The 22349-nt window shown below is 39.0% G+C and overlaps 1 protein-coding gene across 3 annotated transcripts in view; it reads right to left on the bottom strand.

Annotated features, from left to right (window-relative positions):
• Window positions 1–9085: 9085 nt before the first annotated feature.
• The window catches only part of SP3 (Sp3 transcription factor), a 38014-nt gene continuing 24750 nt past the window's right edge, over window positions 9086–22349 (bottom strand). For all 3 annotated transcript variants that reach the window (XM_075511799.1, XM_075511798.1, XM_075511800.1), the window contains 3 exons: window positions 19012–19204; window positions 13112–13308; window positions 9086–10844 (listed from right to left, as the gene is read on the bottom strand). In XM_075511799.1, coding sequence (XP_075367914.1) covers window positions 10528–10844; window positions 13112–13308; window positions 19012–19204 — 707 coding nt within the window. In that variant the 3' untranslated portion in view covers window positions 9086–10527. The remainder of the gene's footprint in view (window positions 10845–13111; window positions 13309–19011; window positions 19205–22349) is intronic.

The following is a 22349-nucleotide window of genomic DNA, read 5'->3' as shown; positions in this document are numbered from 1 at the left end:
AATTTACTGTACAAAATTTTTTATGTCTAAGAACTAAAAATTGCACAGAAAGGCTAAAAAGGTATACTTTGTACTTTCTACAACAGGGAGAGAGGAGAGAGGATAGAGGAAAGACTCCAGAGAGATAAAAAGAATGGGAGAGAAATAATAGGGAGGGGATAGAGAAATAAAATGTTAAGACAGAGAGATGACTTGACAGAAGCAGTCTGCTTCTGACCCAAATGTGGCGGATGCTTCCCATTAAAGCAGCTGTCTCAAATTAACACCTTGAATGAAATTCTGCATCCACTGAACATTAAGGGGGACAAGATTCCATCACAATCTTTGAGATAAAACCAAATAACTGGATAGATGTTTAAGACTGCTGTTAGAATGCTTTCTGTAGTCTTTCTTGAAATGAAAAGAATGAGAGAGAAGAGCATGGAAGTAAATAGTTAAACAGTTGCATGCAAGTATTTATGCTTACCTGGCTGAAGAGAAGCAGGAAAGCCTGTTCTCCTAGCTCAGGTGCTTGCTTGTAACTGGTCTTGGACCCTTTCACTACCTTTGTCTTCCTCAGATCGTGCAAAATTTTCATGATCCAAGAAATAGGAGAAGATAACACGCAATAATATCTTTGCCTTAATAAGTTTACATATACAAAGGATATATATCAAAGGATACAAGATCTCTTTTATAAACAGTGAAGCCCCACATTACCCAATAAGCATCCAATACTGTACCTGTATCTCAGCCTGTTTTTGAAGTCCTGGGATTGCAGGACCACATTTCACTTGTCTGCTCTGCACAAATCTTCTGCACACACTAAATTGAGAGATCACAAACTGTGCTACCGAACACAGAAACTAAACAAGAAAAGAGTAGAAAACTTTTGGTTTCTGTGGTCTTTTCTAGTTATTGCTACTTCAAGTGTTCTTTAGATTAAGTGCAGGTTAAAATACACTCAGAGAGAAATGTCATTTTAAATTGCAGGGATCACTAATATGTACTGAACAGTGTACTTGAAAAACAAATCACATTTTGCGTGCACACACCAATCTTTAAACATTCAGGTTGCAAATTGTTTATATTTGACATGTTAAATGTGTGGGGGTTTTGGTGCTTTTTTTTTTTCAACTTACATAACTTTATTAATTTTTTAAAAATTTTTTTGTAATCTTTTACAGCTGTTTACATGCTCTGGTCCTGAAATCTAAAATCTTCTTACAGTATCTGGTGCTGAATTTCAAAACTAGCCTGTTTCTAAAGTATGAAAAAAGTCATGAACATTGGGAGAAAATTATAGCCCTGACTCAAAATAATAAAAGTGTTTCACTTGACTCATTTTTTGTAGCGTAACACTGAACTGAGCTTTACTGTGGCAATCCCTCACTTTTGTCATAAAAGTAGATGTGAGCCTTACCAAAACAAAAGCATAAAACTTGTTTGTAAGCAATAAATTATTTATAAATTTGTATATTTAATTATATTCTTTTATAAAAGTGAGAATGAGGGGAGTTTAATTGTATAGGCTTTACTGTGTGAAATTATAGAGATGGGATAATACAATCTTGCATGGATTTTAAAACCTATGTGATGACTGGACAATAGCTCTTTTACCTTATTTAACATTCAGAGATGTAAAGGTCCCTCACAGTGAAATCAGGCCACAGTTAACTCTTTGCCCCCTTTTTACGTGCTCAATGTTCAAGGGCAGGGTCCTCAGTTTGTTTTTTCATACTGACTCTCTCATAAGCAGGACAGAACAAAAGTTTTGACCATTTCTACCCCAAAGCTTTCTGCCTTCCACAAATAAACAGACAGGAAACATCTGTTGCTCTTGCTCAAAGAGGCAGAAGGAGCAAAGGGAATTCTAAGAAATTTGGAGAGCTGCGGAAGAGGCGTGCATTAAGTGAGGCTGAAAACAAGGCAGTGAGAGGATTAACGCTGGGAGGTGAGAGTTCACCTCCTTTACTCTGCTCCTGAAGTCGGAGCTCATCCACAATTGCTCTGTATTCCCATTCACTGGTGTTTGGTATTGTACATGTACCGAGAGGGAAAACTGTGAAATATGCCAGATCCTCCACTCCTCCCACATTTGAAATATTTCTCGTAGCTATTCCTTCCTCTGAGGACTGTTAAGACTTCCAGGGAAGCTAAAAAACACCTCCTGCTCCAAATCTCAGATGAGCAAATACATAATTGGACATATAAAAAAGCTTATTAGCACAACTGAAAATGGTACTATTTTAATTTTTCAGGTAAATACTGATGGGGAGGGGGGTGTCTCATTTTTTTCAAGGAAATGTAAGAGAAGTCCCAAAAATGACATTAAGTATTGATATAATTTTAAAAGGTGTGTTATTTACAGAAAAGACTTGAATAGCTCCTTTGGAAGCATTTCAAGCTGTTAAATAATTACGTATTTAGGACACATTACATTGAGTAAAACCATCTACAAACGTACATGGAAAAATTACGACTAAATCCCGTTATCTCAGACGGCAGCTTTGGCACAGATAACCCCAGACGGAATTACAGATTTAAGCCAAGAACATAAGGCACTGGTCTGCGTATAACATCCCCTCACAGCCACAGTGAGCCTCCTCACTTCTAACTGGCACGGCAGCACACTGACCAAACGCTGCCTAAAAACGAAGGCCAACACTGACCAAACATCACTTAAAAACGGAGTCCAATGCCACATGCTCGCACCCTTGGCCCACACCCCTGCCAGACCCACACCACCCTCACCCCCGGCTCACCCTTTCCCTCCTCAGCCCCAGACGCCATTTGTGCCGCTTGGTAACAGCGAGGGGCGGGGGGGGAGCTTGGGGCCACAGTGCCCACCTTGCCACCAGGCTGTGGATCCCCCGCTGCAAGCAGAACCCAGGCCAGCCCTTTGGACTGGTCTCCAAAATAAATAATGTTACTTGAATTGTGCTCTGTGTGTGTGTGTGTGCACGCCTGTGGAGGCAGACACAGCGGAGTGGTGGCCGGGGAGCCGGAGGGCTGTGGAGGTGTGTGGAGGCCTGTGGGTGCTCCACCCAGCATGAGCATTCCCGTAGGGCCTGGGCCTACACTGCCGTCACAGGCCGGCTGCAGCCTTCTTCTATGGCAAGAGGGCGGCATAGACCAGCTCTAACCACAGCAGGCAAATAAAATAAGCTTTTTTTCAGACAACACATAAAGCCAACATGCAAAAGAGCTGTGGAGGCGAAGAGGCAAACAAGCTTGATTTTGCCCCAGGACCAAGCCCCCTTCTCGTACTTAATTCCCAATCCACTTCCTAAACCGTGGTACCCCTGTATTTAAAATGAAAGGACAGGATTCAGCCAAGACACCACTCAAGCAGCAGTCCACAGTTCAATCTTTAAGGCATATCTATTTTTCTCCATCATAAATCGCCTTCAGTAGTGCATATTGCGAGATACAAGCTTCAGTAGTCCTCAAGTAGTAATGCCTGTCTATGGCAAACCTCAGTCTAGCATGTGCTCTCTTGCTGGGTTTACAGTATCTGGTGACCTGGCAGGAGACTTATGACAGGAAAAAGAGGTGCACAAAGCAGTAAAGAACCAAAAGGCAGCAAGGACTGCTATGAAAGCATCATGAATGCCGGAAAGCTTTATGCAGCACTCAAATTTTGCCTTCCGGCCCCCTTTCCTCACTTTATCGCATCTCATCTGATCCATCTACAGCCCCCCTGAACAGCTGCATTCACACCTGTCTGGAACCTGGACCCCAGAAGGTTTTGCGGGGGACACACCAGGGATTAGGACCCATAAATTGCATCAGCTCTTACTGTTACATATCTCCACAGCCTTCTGCAGCCCTGCTCCAAGCCACTCGTCCAACCCATCTGTTCCTACCCCTTTCCCATCATCCTCACTTCATTATCTTGTTCACAAGTCTTCCTACCAGCCCATAAGCTGTGCCACAAGAGCACTTTTATTAACTGCTTGTTCAGTGTCTGGTACTAACAGGCTGCTTGTTACCAGCTCACTTACCTCAGCTCTTCTTACCCACTTGCCAGTGCTGCTCTCGAAAAATATGGCGCAGTACTGCCATACAGCCCTGTACCTGCTCCAACCACACTTGAACGTTAAATGTTTCTTTATGTAAGGTTGTAGCAGAGGTCCCAACAGGGATCCAAGGCTTACACAGTAAGGGATACAGCTGTGCCAGATGATTAGCTTGTGCTCAACACCTCCGAAACGGGCAAAGAGTGTGACCAGAAATAGCAAGAGCTTAGAGAAGTGGAAGGGCTGGTGGGAGGTCCCAGAGCAGGTCGCAGCCAAGCTAACAATACAAGACATGGCTTCTTACCTTTCAGGAACCATTGTTTTCACCAATAAACCTTCCAGCAGTACCATTTGTAGTACTAGAACCAGACTCTAGTACCAGGGGAAAGAGTGGTTCACAGAACACAAGAAAAAAAGTCTCCAAAACCCACAGTGAGCAGGAAAAAAAGGATTTTTTTGTATTCAACTAGCTTCCCTATGTACTTAGTGATAATGACTCATGCAGTGGCCTAGACAGAGAGGACAGAAATCAGGAATCAATTTAACCAATAAATGTAGATCAGTCCCATCAGAAACATCATCATGATGTCTCCACCATGGGGTGAACACATGCACAGAATACCAGTGATTTTCCCTGCAAACCTCTACTATGGTGTCATTTCTTAACACAGCAGCAATGGTTGCTTGCAACATAATGGAGTAGACTGTCATTCTCGTAAGTGTTTGTCTGTCAAATCAGAACACAACCTGAAAAAAAACCCAGTTAGGAAGCATCTGTGATGAAGTAGCCATTTGTGGGTTTTGCACATAAATTATGAATAAAATTCTGTGAATACCTTGCATAGGGGAGTGAGTTCTATAGAAACATAAGGGAGAACTTAAGAATGTGGGTGGGTGCGTGGCCCAGCATATGTGAAAGTCAGGGACTCCTTTGGATAACATAAGATTTCAGTGATTTTTTTTCCATGCCTGGAACCCAGCTCAACTCTCCCTCTGATGGTTCTTTTCTTCTCAGGGGCCAAGAGGTCCTTACTTGAAAGACCTTCCTGGAGAAAGATGTGTTGGATTATATGATACCACTTATCAACTAATCATTGGTGCTTGAAAATTACTTGCTACAGTGATCTAGCAAGCCTATAATCCTTGCAAAGGTATTGTTCTTCAAGTAGTTTTGTGAAAAATGCAAATACGTTTTAAGGTATATATATATAGAAGTAAATCTTGTTCTATCTGTAGGCATGCCACTAGCTTGCCCAAGATTTGAGCTTTCAGAGGGAACAGGAAAGCTGTGCACAAACAATAAATAGTTCCGAGTCTTGCTTTGGAACCTTTTCCTGATGGTGTCCATCTTGAGTTCAAAATCTGTGCAATTGGGCTTTTCGACTAAGGAGAAAGCATAGCAGGGGGGGAAGGTTATTTCCTTGCAGATGATTTTCAGAGCATTCTTCTGCCAACTGAGCAATGATAGGGCTTGAGAATGTGTACCAACTTGTCTGGACAGGGGCTCGGTCAGTGTCAAGATGCGAAAGTGAGCTCTGGAAATACATAGAGGCTCTCCGGTTTGAGTCAGAAATGGCTTTTCTTTTCTTACTTTCAAGATTGAAGAAGCAAACATATGTACAATCCCTTGTATAAAATGTTTCCTTTTGATACGATCTTTCAGAAACTAGAGCACAGAACAACCTGATGCAAACCAGCAGTACCCCACTCGTGTGGAAAATGGATGCAATTCCCGTCTAGTAGAAACAGTAAGGGTAGCACAGGGTCTTTCTCTGCCAGGTGATCAGGGAAGAAGAGCTGTGTATTATTACTTTGCAGACTTTATGTTTTCCTTAATTTCAAAATATGCAAACCTTAAACTTCCTTTGTATGGGCAACTTTAGGTCCCAATGACCACCAAACTGTGGGATTTACTATACATCATTTATAGCTAGCTATGACCGTCAGAGATAGTGGACACTTACCACTGAAGTGAAGTGAAGGATAGGTTTTCACTGGCAGCAACATTTCTGGCTCCTGGGTGAAAATGAAGAATCTTCAAATAACGTATCACCTCCCCTCACACACTTTTACAGAAAAACGTATGTAACTCTTATATACAACATAGTGCATCATGTATTGTGTACCTAAAAATTAAATTATGTACACATTTTATAAATAGTTATTTTCCAAGCACAAAGGCTGAGACACTGTGCAAAAAAAAGGCATGCAGCACATTTCTAAGCAAAGGGACAACTTGAATCTTACCTTTTTTTTTTTTTCTTTTTGCCTGCGGCCTCTTGGACATCTCAGGAATTGGGAAGGATCGACATATCTGGACAAGAGAGGTGGAAGGCTCCCACAGACCACTGTTTCACTGCCAGGAAGAGGTGTGGTCACAGGTTCTTGTGATAAATTACTGATCCCATTTGGAGCAATACTTGAGACTGCATAAAGCACCTACACATCTGACCAAGATTCTACCAGGCGTCCTACAGACACGGATTGTAGGAAAGATGTACCAGAATACACTGAAGTAGTACTGAATGGCAATTCCGGAGCATCAAATGGAGGTGGTCTTTTTATAGAAAGTATCATCTGCAAGATAAGATCTGAGTCAGCCACGTCAGCTTCTTCTGCCCTGTCCTACAGTGCATGCTCCACACTTCTGGTGGTAACGGTGGTGGTAAAAGCCGGAGGAAAGACAGGGACCTGCTCGTTAGATCTTTACTTAATGGAACTAAGAACCATTTGACAGGTGACTATTAGCTCCATTCCCTCATTCCCTGGCACCCAGAACAACTTGTTAGAGAACATATCAGAGCTTTCCTGAAGCCATTGGGAAGGCTTATCTTACTGATTCCAGCATCTCAAAATGCCTCAAACCAAAGCCTGTTATTTCTTGTTCAGACAAGCCAAAAGAAGAGCTCTGTGGAGTCCCTTCCCAGAGGAAAATCTGTATCTTTAAACCAGAAATCCTGCTCCTCACAAGTGTTTCAGTGATTACATCATTCTCCTTAGTCATATTGCCCCTTGGCCTGGTAAGCAGCAATGATTAAAACCTCTTGTTCTCTGCAAGAATCGGTAGTAGTTTGTACCTTGCAAGGATCAAACCATTAGTTCATTCAGGAATGAGCCCAAGAATACTTAGATTATAGCAAGTGTATGTACAGGCCTTGTACTTACGGAAAGTAAGTACCCTGACTGCTGAAATTGATAACATGGGCCACTCTCAAGCTCATGCTCTCTTGCAGAACCAGTTTTAAGGTGGTCTTAATTAGTGATTACATCAGACTGCAAGAGATACAAACCATCCAAGGATCGAAAGGCTACCGTACCAAGAAACTATACAAGCAAGGAAGCCTGATGTGAAAATAAATATATAAAATGCTACAGATCGTACCAATAAGAAGCAAAAAGCACACCAAGCAACCATCAGCAGGAACCCATGAAGAACTGATTCACAGATAAACTCAGAAAGCCTTCTACAGAGTGCACAAATTTGTCTTGGTATCATATGAGTTGCTAGAGTGACCACGAAAGCAAGCCATGAGGTAGCAACAATCCTAGATATACTGAAGATCTTATGCTTGGGCTCGTGAACCTTTGCCCTGGAGGTGAGCAGAGATCTTTCAAAAAGCACTACCATGCAACATGTGAACACACGCAGCAGCATTCTCAAATAACAGAAACACTATGGCTGTGAGCCATTAGGCAGACGGCCCTTACACTGCAGGCTTTTCATCAGACTTTTACCTACACATTTCCAGAGTTACTTTCTTCCAAAACTTCTACCTTCTGAAGCTTCTTAACAAAATACCCTTTTAAAAAATTGTGCCACCTAAACATTAACTAAAGTAACCACCTGATGTACTGAGCATTAAAGCGCTGAGAAATGAAGTAATCTCATCTTCAGCAATGAGGCATCAAAACCCGTGGCACCAAAACACCTTCAGCCACAGATGCACATCAGTGAGTGTCGTTCCATAAAACTTCTGAAAAGCAGTTTCATTCCCTCCCTCTTAAATAATGCACTAATATAGCTACAAATAGCTAGAGAGATGAGAAACAGAACCTAAGTATGAGAAATTGAAGTAATTTACACTAACATGCTCTGTGAACTAAAACAGCTTTTGGAAACCAAGCCCATTCACCTGTCTAAAGGAAGTGGATTCAGAGTATGTTAAAATATTGACAACATCCATGAAACGGTGCAAGTGTAAGCAGAACTGTCTTCTCTCCCAAGCTGCTGCTCTTGTGACTTCCCAAGCAATTTCACTCTCTCATTTTATTAAATACAAGATTAAGCTGATGGTGAATTAACTCCCTTTTCTCTGTACCTGTCAATTCCTGTTGCTCTGAATCTCAAAAGACTTGCATTAAGTTTTTCCCATTAAACTGCAAATGCAGAAAATCTTCCCTTCATGACTTTTTCCAGTTCTCTCTTTTCTAGGCTGAACTCTACCTGGTTTATCCTAATTTATGCTGGTCTGTCCTCTGGCCATTTGATACTCCAAGACTTTAGACTTCACAAATAAAAGCTTTTCACTTTCATTATAGCATCATATACAACCATCACTCTCTTTAATCGCACAGTTCTCACTGGTCTTTCTTACTCCATCTAAAACCATCACCTCACTCTTCCAGTCACATTTTCTAAGCTCATAGCTTTTTCCCCCTTGTACTTGTTATTTCTTCCTATGCTCTAAGCAAAAGGCGGTTATGCCTTTTAGCCACAGTTCCCTATCAGGACTGTCTGTATTGTGGCATATAAGTGTCAGGGGACTTAAATGCAACTTTATTTTCATATTCTATAGGATGAGGCCTATGTTTCCTTTGTGCCCTGCTCAGCATAAGGTCAAAAAAGTTACCAGTACACCAACATAGTATATAGCACATGCATGTCCGTGCACATACAGATGGGGTGGGGTTTTTTTGAGAGCGAGGAGGTGGTGTACTACCATCTCCTTGCCCGTAAGGAAAGGAAACACCATTTCTACTTCCCACCATCTAGCACAACATAATAAAACATCTCAGACTATCAAGATGTATTATGAAACTACACATTGTTAGTTAACAAGAAGTACAGTAAACTCAAGTCAAAAGAAAAAAAAATAGTGTTTTATTAACTACCACACTGTTATAATACACTTTAAACGTACAATAAAGGTAGCCTTTAAATTTGAGGTGGTTTTAAGAATAACAAATGAACAGATTTCCAAATGTTTGTAAATAGGTGAACTGCAGTAATTATTGTTGTACATTTTTTGAAAATGGTATAGCACTTACAGACTGGCTATATAACTTCATTTTGTACATTTTTCTATAATTGAAAATATAAACAGTAATTAAAAAATAAAAAGAAAATTCAGCATAATAAAAAACGTATATGTTTATCAGTTAAATGTACTGGATACATACAATTTTTAAGGGAAGAAGCAAAAAAGGAAAGATGGCTGATATTTAAATGCAGATTGACTAACCAAAAACTAAACAACAAACAAATAAAAACCTCATAAAACCCCTAGTTCACTATGACTACATCCATATGTTTGGGAGTACTGTCAATATGGAAGTGATTTTTCTATTGTATTTGCATATGTTATATTTTACTGGTAATTTACATGATGGCTTTTAAGGCCCTGGCAGACAGATGTTTTTTGGAAAAAGATTTGATTAAAATCACTGCTGAGACGCAATACACCTTATTTTTGGTCCTCCAATGTTCAAAAGAAGGGATATACTTCACTATAACATTTGCCTTACCACCCAAATGCCTCAACCTATACATATTTTTTTTTAACATTTTAAGCTTTTTAAACATTGGTTATATTGCCCACCTTGGTTATTGAAAGAATATTAACAAGACATCATTTTGGCAAATTAAATCTTAAACATGGCTTTTCAATAGGATTTAAAAGGTGACTATCCCTAGAGTTCCATGTTAAAATGTAGTTTTCAAAATCTTACAAGAGTAATGCTTAAAATATTGTACATAGTTAACCTAATTAAAATAATTAGCTTCAAAATGACAAGTTGATGAGCTAAGTAAAGCCTACACTATGTAACATTTGCTTGGAAACTTGATTTGTCAGTTATGCATAATAAAAATTCCAGTCATCAAGAAAATTACAAAATTTCTTTTATCATAACATGATTTCTTTTCACCCATCAACTTCTTTTATCTTACAATAGATAAATACCAACATGTTCTCATTTTTTTTTACACTAAACCACACAGGATTGATGCATTTGGTTAGACTACCATTTCCATCGTTAAATTCTTTTTTTTTTTTTTTAATATAACTTGGTAAAATTTCATCTCTTCTAGATTCCAAAAGTACCTACAAAACCCATGCAATTTTACCATTTTAATATACTATGGAATATCATACAAAGTAAGGCATTTCAGTGTCATGTATAACCAAGTTACTGTCAATCCAAAAATTTTTGCACATCAATAAAAAGATATCTAAGAACTTAGGAACAATATTCTTCTCACTACTGTATAAAAATAACCACAATTAATAGGTATCTTGTGTAATATTTACTCCATTGTCTCGTTTCCCGAAACTGTGACAAGCTGTAAAGGTATTTCAGTGTTGGTAAGAATATCCTGATTGCTGGTGCCAGATGTATTAACAGTTCCTATTCCTGAAACAGAACCTTGTTGAATATTTGCAAGGATAAGTGTTGTTCCTCCTGCAGTAATCAAAGTATCATCAGGTGTTGCTTCTACTGATGCCAGCACTGTACTGCTAGAGTGAATACCTTTTTTATTCTGATGTGTTTTAATGTGTTTGGCAAGGTGGTCACTTCTCATAAAGCGTTTTGAACATTCTGGACAGACAAATTTCTTCTCACCTGTCACAGAAGATAAGAAAAAAAGTGTTTTCAAGAACATTAAAAATATCACATGTACGTACACCAAAACCTGAGATAACTTACTGCCTTTAAAAGTCAGAATTCTAAAAACTTCTATACTGAAGAAAAAAGTGATCCAACATGATAAATTTGTGTGTTAAATTTCTAGACACCCATACGAATCCTTTAAAATAATTATTTATTTTTCTGTGTCTCACCAAGTTTGGGAGATCTTTCAGGCAAGCTAAAGAATACTGCCATCTCACATCCTCAGGCTGCTAAGTTTCACTGCAATTATTACCAATAAATAACTTTTAAGAGGTGAACAAAACCTGCCAAATGATCGACAAGGAAGACCATATGAGCTCCTGCAGAATCACACTTGAGACTGACAGAAAAGATCACAGGGTAACTCAGGTTTGAAGGGACCTCTGGAGGTCTCTAGTCTGATCTCTCTCTAAGCAGGGTCAGCTACGAGGTCAGACCTGGTTGCTCAGGAATTTATCCAGTTTGGTCTTGAAAACCTTTAAGGATGGAGCCTGCAGAAACTCTCTGGGCATCCTGTTCTAATGCCTGGCTGTACTCACAATGAAAAAGTTTTTATTTATATCTGGTCTGAACCTCTTTTGTTTCCACTTACATCTGTTGTCTCTCACCCTCCCATGAAAAGTCTGTCTTTGTCTTCTTAATGGTAGCCTTGCAGGTACTAGAAGGTTGCTATTAAGCTCTCCCCTGCCCTTACTCTTCTCTTTGTGCAGCTGAATAAGCCCATAAAGTTCCTACAGCCTCTCCTCATAAGGCAAATGCTCCAGCTTCCTGATCATCTTGGTCACCCTTTAGTGAACTCAATCCTGACACTGGAAGACTCAATGTCTTTCTTATATATTGGGGACTGAAAACTAGATGCAATATTCTAGGTGCAGTCTAACCAGTGCTGAGAAGGGGATAATCACTTCCCTAGAACTAGCGTCTCTGCTTCTGTTGATACAGCGCTGGCCATCTTTGCTGTTGGCTCTTGCTCACGTTCTTGTTGTCTGTCAAGACTCCCAGCTACTTTTCAGTAGAGCTGCTTCCCAACTAGTCAGTGCTTAGCCTGTGTTGCTGCAAGGGTTAATTCCACCCCAGGTGCAGTACTTTGCGTTTATCCTTGCTGAATTTCATAAGGTTCCTGTCAGTCCATTCCTTCAGCCTCAGTCCCTCTGAATAGCAGCCTTGCCCTCAAATGCATTAACCGGTTGCCCTAGTTTGGTGTCATCCACAAACCTAAGTGTGCACTCTGTGGCCTCCTCCAGATCAGTGATAAGGATGTTAAAACACGTCAAAGGATAGATCCCTGCAGTTCTCTAGTTTTTATTGGTATGCAGGTACACTAAGAGCCATTAACCATACCCTCTGAGCTGGATCATTCAACTGGCCTCTTTTTTTTTTAAACCCATCTGGCTGTCCATCCAGACAGACTGTAGCATCCCAGCTTGGGTTCAAGCATCCAATACATCTAACAAAAGCACACCATTAGGTACAAAACATGAGATATTTTTCATAGACATTGCAAAGACAGTTTTCTAAGCAATGTAAATGCTGGTAAGCACATAAAGTATTTATCTACTGTCACTGGGTTTTTCAAATAGTCTAATTTTAAAAGGTAAGCATCCTGTAGAATGTAACTATGGGTTCAGTCTGTAGGAAAATAGGTAATACAGACAATAGATTTGAAACAAACTGCTCCTTGAAAAGGTGAAACATCTAGACTAATTTCTTTTCTTTGTATTAGACAAAAGAGGAAATGTGAACCTGGAGTCCCTAATGGGTGGTCTAACCATGAAACTAGAAGATGTAGAATGATCCACCATCACATGCTCTTCCTTGATTTTGTGAATGACATCTAATCTCTTGGACATATAGCATTTATTTTTCTTTTTTAAAATAAGAGAAAATTACTGAAGTTTTAAGATGGAACAACAGTTCTAATCTGGTTCCAACAAATGAAATGCATTGCTGAACCTGAATCAAAGTATTCTGATTAAGCTATATTAAATATTAGCTTTAATGTCAGTTCTGAAACAAAAAAGGTGGCTGTTTTTCCTCCTCAGACCTACTAAAGAAACCAAAGTGTATACACAGCTCTCAGTATTAGCTGATTTTAGAAAAGTCACACTGCATTAAAATCAATCCAATACAAAGATCTGTCCTCCTCTTAGAAGTTATTTATCCAAGCCCTCTCCATGACACATCTTTAGTTAAATGCACCAGAATCAAAGACCGAAAACCTGTGTGCGTTCTTCGATGTCGCTGAAGCTCATCGCTGCGAGTGAACCTTTTGCCACAGAACATCCAAGTACAAACAAATGGACGCTCTCCAGAATGCCAGCGGAGATGAGCTCTCAAATGTGAAGTTTTCCCATATACTTTGCCACACCCTGGTATGTGACAAATGTGTTGCTTCTTTTTTCCCAAGTTGGAGCCTCTGTTAAAAAAAGAGAGAAGTTACTCATTTTAATACATTCCTCCTAAATCCTGGTCGTACATATAAGTGGGGTTACATGTACCAATAGATCTGCAAACAAACCTGAGCAGCTTCCCATTTTTGTTTCAAATACAATCAGAGTCCAATACACTCCATAAGAAGCTGGAACTCAATTCTATAATGCTATCCCAATTCTGCAACAAACTATAAATTCAACAGCATGTGAAATTTAAATGATGGAAGTGTAATCTTTAGCAAGCATACATGTATATGAAGTTGGAAATACAGTCATTACAGCAGTTTGTACTACTTTGATGCTGAAGTGCCGATATTTTAAATTTCTCCCAGTTTCACTTTTTACCATACCAAAGACAGTTTTGGCAAAGAAAGACACAAATGAATGCAATTGCCAAAACGGAAACTGGAGATTTTGGCAAATGGGAAGAGAACAGATGGGACTTTTGGCACCTTGGGAAAACCTGAGAAGCAGTTTGGGGTTGGAGGACAAGCATACTAACCTGAATATTTCCACTAAAAGGAGTGGCAGTGAAACAGCTGATCTTGCAGACATTTAAATTAATTCCTTGGTATTTCAGAAAAAAAAAAACCTCCATCAAAATGAACACGTAATTCACAGATAGTATAATCCAGACTACTGAGCTTGACACCTATTTTAAGATGCTGCCTCACTGAAATGGTAGGCAATTGATTCAGGGGAAGCACCTAACACAAAAGCCTAACTTCTAACTTCTACTTTTTTTTTTTTTTTTAAATAAAATCACCAGAGAGAGATAAGAGCCTCTGAAGACCTAGAGAAAGAGATCAGTCTGGCCAGCACTGGGCATCATGATTTATTTTAGTCCATTTAAATGTTTTCTGCTGCTGAAAGGGGCACTCCAGGGAATAGATCTGGCTGACAATGCAGCTGTATGAATGGTAAATGCTGGTACAAGGGAGGAGATTGGAAAATGCAGCCAAGCATCAGGCCACCTTATTCATCAGCAATGTTAACTTAGAACAGCTTAAGTGGATTCTGAAATCACAGTCTTGGGCACTCCATCCTCCATGACTGACTATACAATTTTCAGTTGCCTTCCCAGGGCAATTTTCTTCCTTAAATTGGGTGCTCAACTTCAGTTTAACCGTCCAGTGGCTGAAGGATTTGCCAAGCAACTATTAGACCTAGATTCTCATCCCTGCATTCAGAACAATTCTGGTTTGCATCTAATGAGAGTTCAGGGTAAAATGCATATACACTTTAAGGAGCTAGCACTTGGAGCAAGCATTTCGGAACAGGCACAGAAATTAATTCACTCTAAAAACTCACAGCATCTAAAGGGAATTCCAACCTAAGCACATACGCACCTAAAACATTCCAGACAGTCCAGAAAAGTAAGGAGACAAAATCCAATTAAGTCCGAAAACATTTCTAAGAAGTCTCAATACAGAGCAATATTCATAGTGCTTCATTAGTAATTTTGTCTCAGAAGAAAAAACTATCACTTTTACATACTAATTATTTGTCATGACAATGTAGGTTTTGACGTCAGAACAAATTTGATGGCAGTAGAAGTAGAGAGTCCAGAAGGCTTTTGACCCTGCTGTGGTAGCAGTAGACTCATATGAGCCTATGGATATGGTGACAGAAGAGATTCCGCTTATCTATCTAATTTTTTTTGTTTTATTGCCACTCCTCAGTCCCTACCCTCACAGAAAGTTCACCTGCCTGTTTTATCCAGCTTGTTTATAAATTTCATGCAAAAATTCTCTGACATCTGACCTGACATCTTAAGCTCTTCCATCATTATTAGTCTTGGCAAGCATGCTTTTGACTTAATTTTCCTTTTTCAAATGTCCCAAAAGAAGATCACTTCTTTGGACCACGACAAACATTGCCTTTTTTACATCTCCTACCTCAGCTGAAACATCTATTTTTGGTAACCTTTGCTACGTCTAAACTGTCAGGTTCACATTCTTCCATGGCCTTCCCTCAGCCAAGATTAAAAAGCAAAATTAACTATAATGTCAGGCATTTAACTTTGTACTATGCCACCTACACAAAAGCTCGATATTCACAAGTTTTGAACATTCAGCCAATCTCAAAAGCATTTAGCAAAATGTCTTTAGATTGCCCCCTTTCTTTTCTAGTTTCTCAGCCTCTGCAGGCGGCTAGGCCATCACACAAAACTCACTGTACCTGTAACAGTTCCAGTGGCATTCATCTATCAGCCCAAAACACCCAGCTCCCCGGACTCCAAGGAAGAAATTTTGTGTAGTCCTCCTCTTGCCTTACTGCAACCAGTTCCACAGTTCTCAGGCTCTACGTTCACCTTCATCTAATGATTCAGTTCTAGACAGCTCTTCTTCAGGTCCTCTTGTTTGGTGGCTCAAGGCATCCAGCAATTGCAGTGCAAGGTAAAGGAACACCCGTGGCTCTTCTCCGTTATACAGTCTTAGTAACTGAAAGAATTCTCCACAGGATCTCACTATCCTGTGTCTTTAACTGCCTGTCCAACTCCGTGTAACCCTAAGAAGTGCTCAGCCTGTGCTCATTATAACAAAATGTATTTCTGCATTTAGGAATATATTTCTGTATATAGAGTATTTTGTTGTATTTGGTATTTCATCCTCACACCTTCTCCAAGTATACTATAGTCTTCCCCTCCACAATAATCAGTACAAATATTTTGTAACTTGCACGATACAGTACATAAATGTGACACAAATGATGTGAAGTAACACCAAAATTCCCTTAGAATAATTTTAAGATTCCTAAGTCAATCGTTTGAAGTTGCTTAATTGCACCTTTAGTCTAGACTGAAAGAAACCAAGGTTCAACTCATGGTCAGCTTACTGTGCGTAGGTGGTGTAGCATACGTAATTCTAAGCACCTCACCTAACTGGTGACAGAACTCCTTAGTGGACTCCAAACTTCAAAGTGAGGGGAAAGTTAGGGATTCACAGAATGAAATCCACAAGACTACTGTGAATGAGTAACTAAGTGTATTTATTCTACACAGCTTCATATAGGCATCTGCATGTTTGCTTCATGTGTGCTCTAAACTGACTGGATGTGAGCCAAATTCTATCTGGACGCTTTGCAGCTGTGACAGTCTGGCACTATGCCCTAACACATCATGGTAAGAGGCCTTTCTTGCTGCCCTGGCCAATAACCATCATCACAGAGCAAAAGGATATGACTCAGCCCTACTCCTCCACTGGAGTCTTCGAATCAATTAATATTTAAGTATTTTCATAGTACATTTTAGCTTTATAAAGACTGGAAACCATGTTTCTCAGTAACCATGCAGAATGCAATGGTTTCAGCAGGAGACACTTTCATCCACTGAGAAACTGGACTTTCAGTCCAGCAGTACTTCCAGGAGGAACATTAAGTATTTCAAGGGTAAAACATACACTTATTAGTTATTTTTGGAATGTGCATTTTAGAGTTACATACCTGAAGCGGTACTCAGAAGCACTGTTCCTCTATAGATCCAGACAGTAGTAGTTACATCTCAATGTAATTCCAGATGTAATTGAGAGGAGGGTGAAAACTCCACATGTAACAGAGTGAACTTTCCAACTAACTTCAGACACCCTAACTAGAAGCCTAATACAGTCTGTTTGGGATCAGAGTAATCATTTGAGGTACATATATCTCTCTCTCTCCACTTGCTTATTCCTCCATTTACTGTGTAAATGTCCTATTGTCTGAAACTCTGCGAGTCATCAGCAGAGTTCAAAGACAAAAACTCAGAATTACAGCACTAGAGATAAACAAGTAACTGCAGCAGCTATGGAACACGATCAACATGTATCAGAGGGAGAAGGAAAATATTCTTCCAAGTGGGCTTACTCCTTTTTGCTAGACTCTGAAGGAATTCTACATTCTGGTGGGAAACTTGCTCCAGCAACTGTTGGCACTTTCACCCTTTTTCTCTTTCCCCACTGTCTCCTCCATTATCCTGTTTCTATTCCAGTCCTAATTCTTCTCACATCCTGACTTCCTGTCCTACTTTTCCTACTTTCTTTTGTACATTTGAGGTGTTCAGTCCTTCCTTTATAGGGGATTTCAGATTCTCACCTATCTAAACTCTGTCCTAGCTCTTATCTCAACTCCTTCCCAAATTCCCATATGTGAGTTACAGTCAGGCTACACCCTTTTCCAGACTTCATCAAAACCATCTCTCAAAAAGATTCTTTCTTGGGCTTTGACTTTAAAATTTGGCGTTATAGCAACTCCACTTAGGAGGAAGAGGATTTTAAAGTAAAGATGTCTCTAAATTAAAGCCACTGCAGTTTGGAATAGAGAATGAGGAAGATGCAACATGTGAAATCTCTATGTTTCCTAAGAGTACGGACAGTGCAAATCACATTTTCAGAGTTTTCTCCTAGACTGAAGCAAATCTCAACGTAGAGTGTACTTTGGGGAGGTCTCCATGGCAGAGCCAAGGTTCACCAAAAACTTAGAAATATCTGTACCAGGCTTCAGTGAGCTACACATAGGAATTTAACAAGAGGAAGCTGATGGACAAAGATGCTATGTAACCTTAACTGCAGATATTATCACTAGCTTCATTTGTGATGTAAATGTATGAAAATGTTTTTGTCTTAAACACTTAATATTTACTCAGCATGACTGCCTAAAGATATTACCTTCTTTGCAAGCACAGAGAGGTATCTACATTATACAGCAAAAAGCCACAAGAGACTTGACAACAGACATATTCAGTCAGTACTCTTAGAACTCTGACATATGACACTCTTAGAACATATGACACTGACAGGTTTTTTAAAGAGAACTCAGTAATTTACACTATAGTTCTCACATAAGACTTCCATTTTAGAGAAGAAACTATTATCAAAATGGACAAATTTTAGTGTACTGGAAAGAAGCCCCTGCACAATTATATCATGCACAAACACACCTAAATATTTTCACTTGTAAAAGGCAGCCTATTATCCCCACTTCCTCTCTTATATCCATAATTAAGATGTTTAAAAGGAAGTGTTTTGGAATAGAATAAAATCTTTATAATAACAAAAAGCAGAAGAATACTTTCATGAGATGTAGAATAATAAAACATGGCTTCCTATGCAGCCCTGAAGTTTTATACGAATTGGAACTTAGTACCTCTTTTTGTTAGCCAAATCTCCACTAACTTTGACTGAAAACAACCAGTCAATTCAAAATTTGGTATTTAGAGTTATTATACAAACCTTGTTTTTCTTAGGAAACCAGTGAATAAGAAAACCAGGATAACTGTATTTTTATAACACTCTAAAGCAATCAAACTGTGGAAAAAAAATGCTCAATCAGTGAGGAAATGCGGGAACACAGGATTTAATCAAGTCCTTGACATATGATAGGAAGCCAATCACGGATGTGCATATTCCAAAATATTTCATTTTCATATTATTTAGGGCAATGTTCTATCCCCCTCACTTGTACTAGGTGGCATCTAACTCCAGATTTTTCCAATAAATCTCAATGGAGTAACTCGGAGAGGATGGAATAATCTGCCCATCCATCTGCAAACCCAGAAATAAAGGTGGCAGTCCTTATTGCATAAGCTCTTTTATATAAGCCTCTAGTTTTCTCTCACTGCAGACAACTGCTGTTAACTAAGGCTCCTTTTCTCCTCATTCATTATTTGTTTTCATCATTACATGCATTATATAACACTGAACGTTACATACCTTCCACCACCTTCTTTGCAATTGGGACACGTGCAAGCTACTCGTCGCAGTCTTTTTCCCTCTTGATGTGGTTGGTCCCCTTCCTCATCTACCACCTGTACTCTCAGATGTGTTAGATCATTGGTATTCAGTGTAGAATCACCACTGAGCTGCCACTCTTCTGGATCAGGCTCCTCTTCTTTAATCCTAATATCTGAGGAAAAGAACAAACACAGATCCATAAGTAGCCCATTAAATAGAGAGAAGGAAACCATAATGATCAAATCTTTTTACTGTTGAGAGCACTATGTCAGTCAAAAGTCAACATCCTTTAGTGCATACCGACATTGCTTCTGTGCCCTTGTAACCTGTAACGTATTTAAAAAGTTTACCTTACTATACATTTCAAAGTTGAAGACAAGCTATAACGAAGTATTAAAGTTTAAGTTTGAACTATTCTTGGTAGGCAATCCTGTCACCAGGAAGATTTTGCTTGCTTGAAACTTGGGAAAAACTGAGGAACAAGAGATTGGACGGAGGTTGAAAAAAAGTGTAAACGCATGTTTCAAATGATCCTGAGTAGCCATTTATGTTTCCACAGGATTTCTCAATTAGCATGACATGTAGTAGAAACAGCCTTCCTCAATGTTCTTCAGAAGTTTTCAGTATGCACAGCGATATATAAAGCAATATGAGAAATCAACTAAATAAAAGGTTTTGACCTAAGAAAGACCATGATATCTAAGGAAAAAAAAAAAATTCATGCCTTTGTTCCATTTCCCTGTTCTCACCTCGAATTTATGCCTTTTCCACTATACATAGAGAAGAAAACATTTAGGGAAGAATGTTACTCAGCATTAGAAAGAGGAAGCAACACACGAATCACTTAAACATTTTGATGAGCTAGTAGTCAAAATAGGTGCATGGATGCAAAAAAGCCTCTTAAGTTATCTTCATAGGATGGACATTTGCAAGTATGTGTACCCTCTCCTACAGAGCATTCATGCAATCTAATCCAAGAACGAATTACAGCATCAAGGTACACTGTGAAACAACAACTATTTTAACAAATTTACATTTTAATAGGAACATTTTTCCCCTCAGACACTATTCTGGATTCACAATGACCTGAAAGTCTGTAAGTCTGGATTTCAAAAAAAGACAGTTTCTATGTGTCATTTTAGAAAGCTGAACCCCAGCCCCTTCTTTGGTTCAGCAGAGTAGTTTACTTTGTATTTTTTTCAGTGAAAATGATTAGCCACTAGCACAAACTAGTAAGCAAACCATCAATTTTTTATTTTTATTTTTTTCTTTTGTTGAAGCTTCAAACTAAAAGCTGTATGTCTTTCTGGATGTATTTAAGAGACTGCTTTCTCTGCAGAACAAACTCAGTTATCATGTAGGTTTTTATCCTTAACTCAAACCCCACTTAAACACTGAAACCTTAACTGAACACTGTGGTCACTCTAAATTCTTTCTGGGAGTCAGTGCATCAGCCATCATCTGTATAATGAAGACAAAACTGCAGAGATTGCATGATAAAACATAAGAAAAACTGTGCTGGGTCAGATCATAAACAGCATCCTGTCCCAGTAAAGATCGGGAAAGAAATTAATGATAAAACATGTAAAGAGCAATAGCTACCTGGTCTACCTTCCGAACCATCTCCAGCATTCATCTGTTTAGAGACAAAGGATGTAGCTACACACAAAAATTTGCTTGGTGCTAATAAAGTCTCAATCCAGTCTTTCCCAACACCACAGTTTGCCTTTCTTTCAGTTGCACGTGTATGACCATTTGCAGGACTGTGCTGTAAACTACATCACTTATGTAACTAAAGTTAAAATAATTCTCTAGGAAACCACTGCATTGGGAAGAGAATTCCAGGTCAGAAACAGGGAAGTCTAGAATATTTATCCGGTTTGGCTGCAAAAGTCAATGCTAGAAATTAAGTTTGCATGAATATGACAGGCTCTGAGCTGTGGGAATCCAGAAGCTAGAACACTCACTGTTGCTGACTCTACACATGTGGGAACATCCAGCAGAACTACTGTGGTAAGCTTCTGCACTGTCCAAAGTCACCTGCACACTGAGCTTCACTGTTACCATAAGAAGTTCACAATTTCAGACAGCAACATAACAAGTATCTTTCATGTGAAGACCTAGAAAACCTCTGTGGTGACTTCTAGTCTTCTGCGTTAGCCACAAAACTATCTTTCCTACCAAATTAAGTCATTTTCTGAGAGACTCACCTACGAAATAATTTTATTATACATAATTATTTGTATATACATGTTATATATGAAATTCATTTTACATAAGCAAAGACTAAAACACTATACGACATACAAAGAGTTTATAGAATTGATCTTTCAAATTGGATACTATGAAGTATACCAATACATTCACTTACAGCAACTTTAGAAAAAGGCAAAAGCCTGATTTACTCTTATGCAACTGGGCACATAATAGGAATTTAAATACAGCAAAGCGGCAGGGCTGCCTGCACAGGCCAATCCAAGCCTCCCAGCAGTTCCTTAGGACTAGATATGCTATGCACCATACTCAAAATTCTTTTACGAATCAAATGTTCCACAAAATGTACATTGTATAACTTCTGGTTTTATTTAAAATAAGAATTAAAGTAATGTTAATAAAATAAACCCCTGTATTATGAAGATAATTTCATTATTATCTTACTAACATCAGACACTGGCATATAGTGAGTTTGTAAAGTCAGTAGCTGAATCCAGTTAGCACTGCATACACATACTTCAAAAGAGATATCCACATGTCCTAGCAAAGATGAATGGATCAAATTAGGGTATGGATCTGCACTCTCAAGACCCAACTCCACTATTGAAGTCAAACATTCCATATAGCATATGATTTCTCCTGTTATACTGACATCCCAAAGTCACACTCTAATAACAGAGATAAACCTAACAATAGAAACATGTCCAGAATGTCTATTACTGCATGCCAGTAGCCATGCGATGTTTGTTCTACTTCGCAAACTTTCATCATGAGTTCCTTTTGCTTCTTTCATTATTATCTCTCTATTCCCAGTCCCTCCCAATCATCACCATTATTGCAGCAGCACAAAGGCTCATAATAGTTTTACAATGGTGGAGGCATAAATGAGAAAATTATTTGGACAAAAAAAGAGGGAAGACAAAACACTCCTAAGAGTTAAGGATACTGGAGAAAATAACAATTTGCATAGAAACACAATAGTTTAGAGTATTATTTAAAAAAATGCAAAACTGAAATGAAGTCAAAGTAGTACTGTGTTTGTAATTTTGTGCTGTGTTTCCTGGTTACCTTCTTGGTAAGGCAGAAAGTGTAGCTATTGCTTT

The sequence above is a fragment of the Mycteria americana genome, chromosome 9 (assembly GCF_035582795.1).
Source record: "Mycteria americana isolate JAX WOST 10 ecotype Jacksonville Zoo and Gardens chromosome 9, USCA_MyAme_1.0, whole genome shotgun sequence".
NCBI classification, from domain to species: Eukaryota; Metazoa; Chordata; class Aves; order Ciconiiformes; family Ciconiidae; genus Mycteria; species Mycteria americana.
The sequence above is the reverse complement of the archived record's forward strand: the minus strand, read 5'-3'. Positions and strand labels throughout refer to the sequence as shown.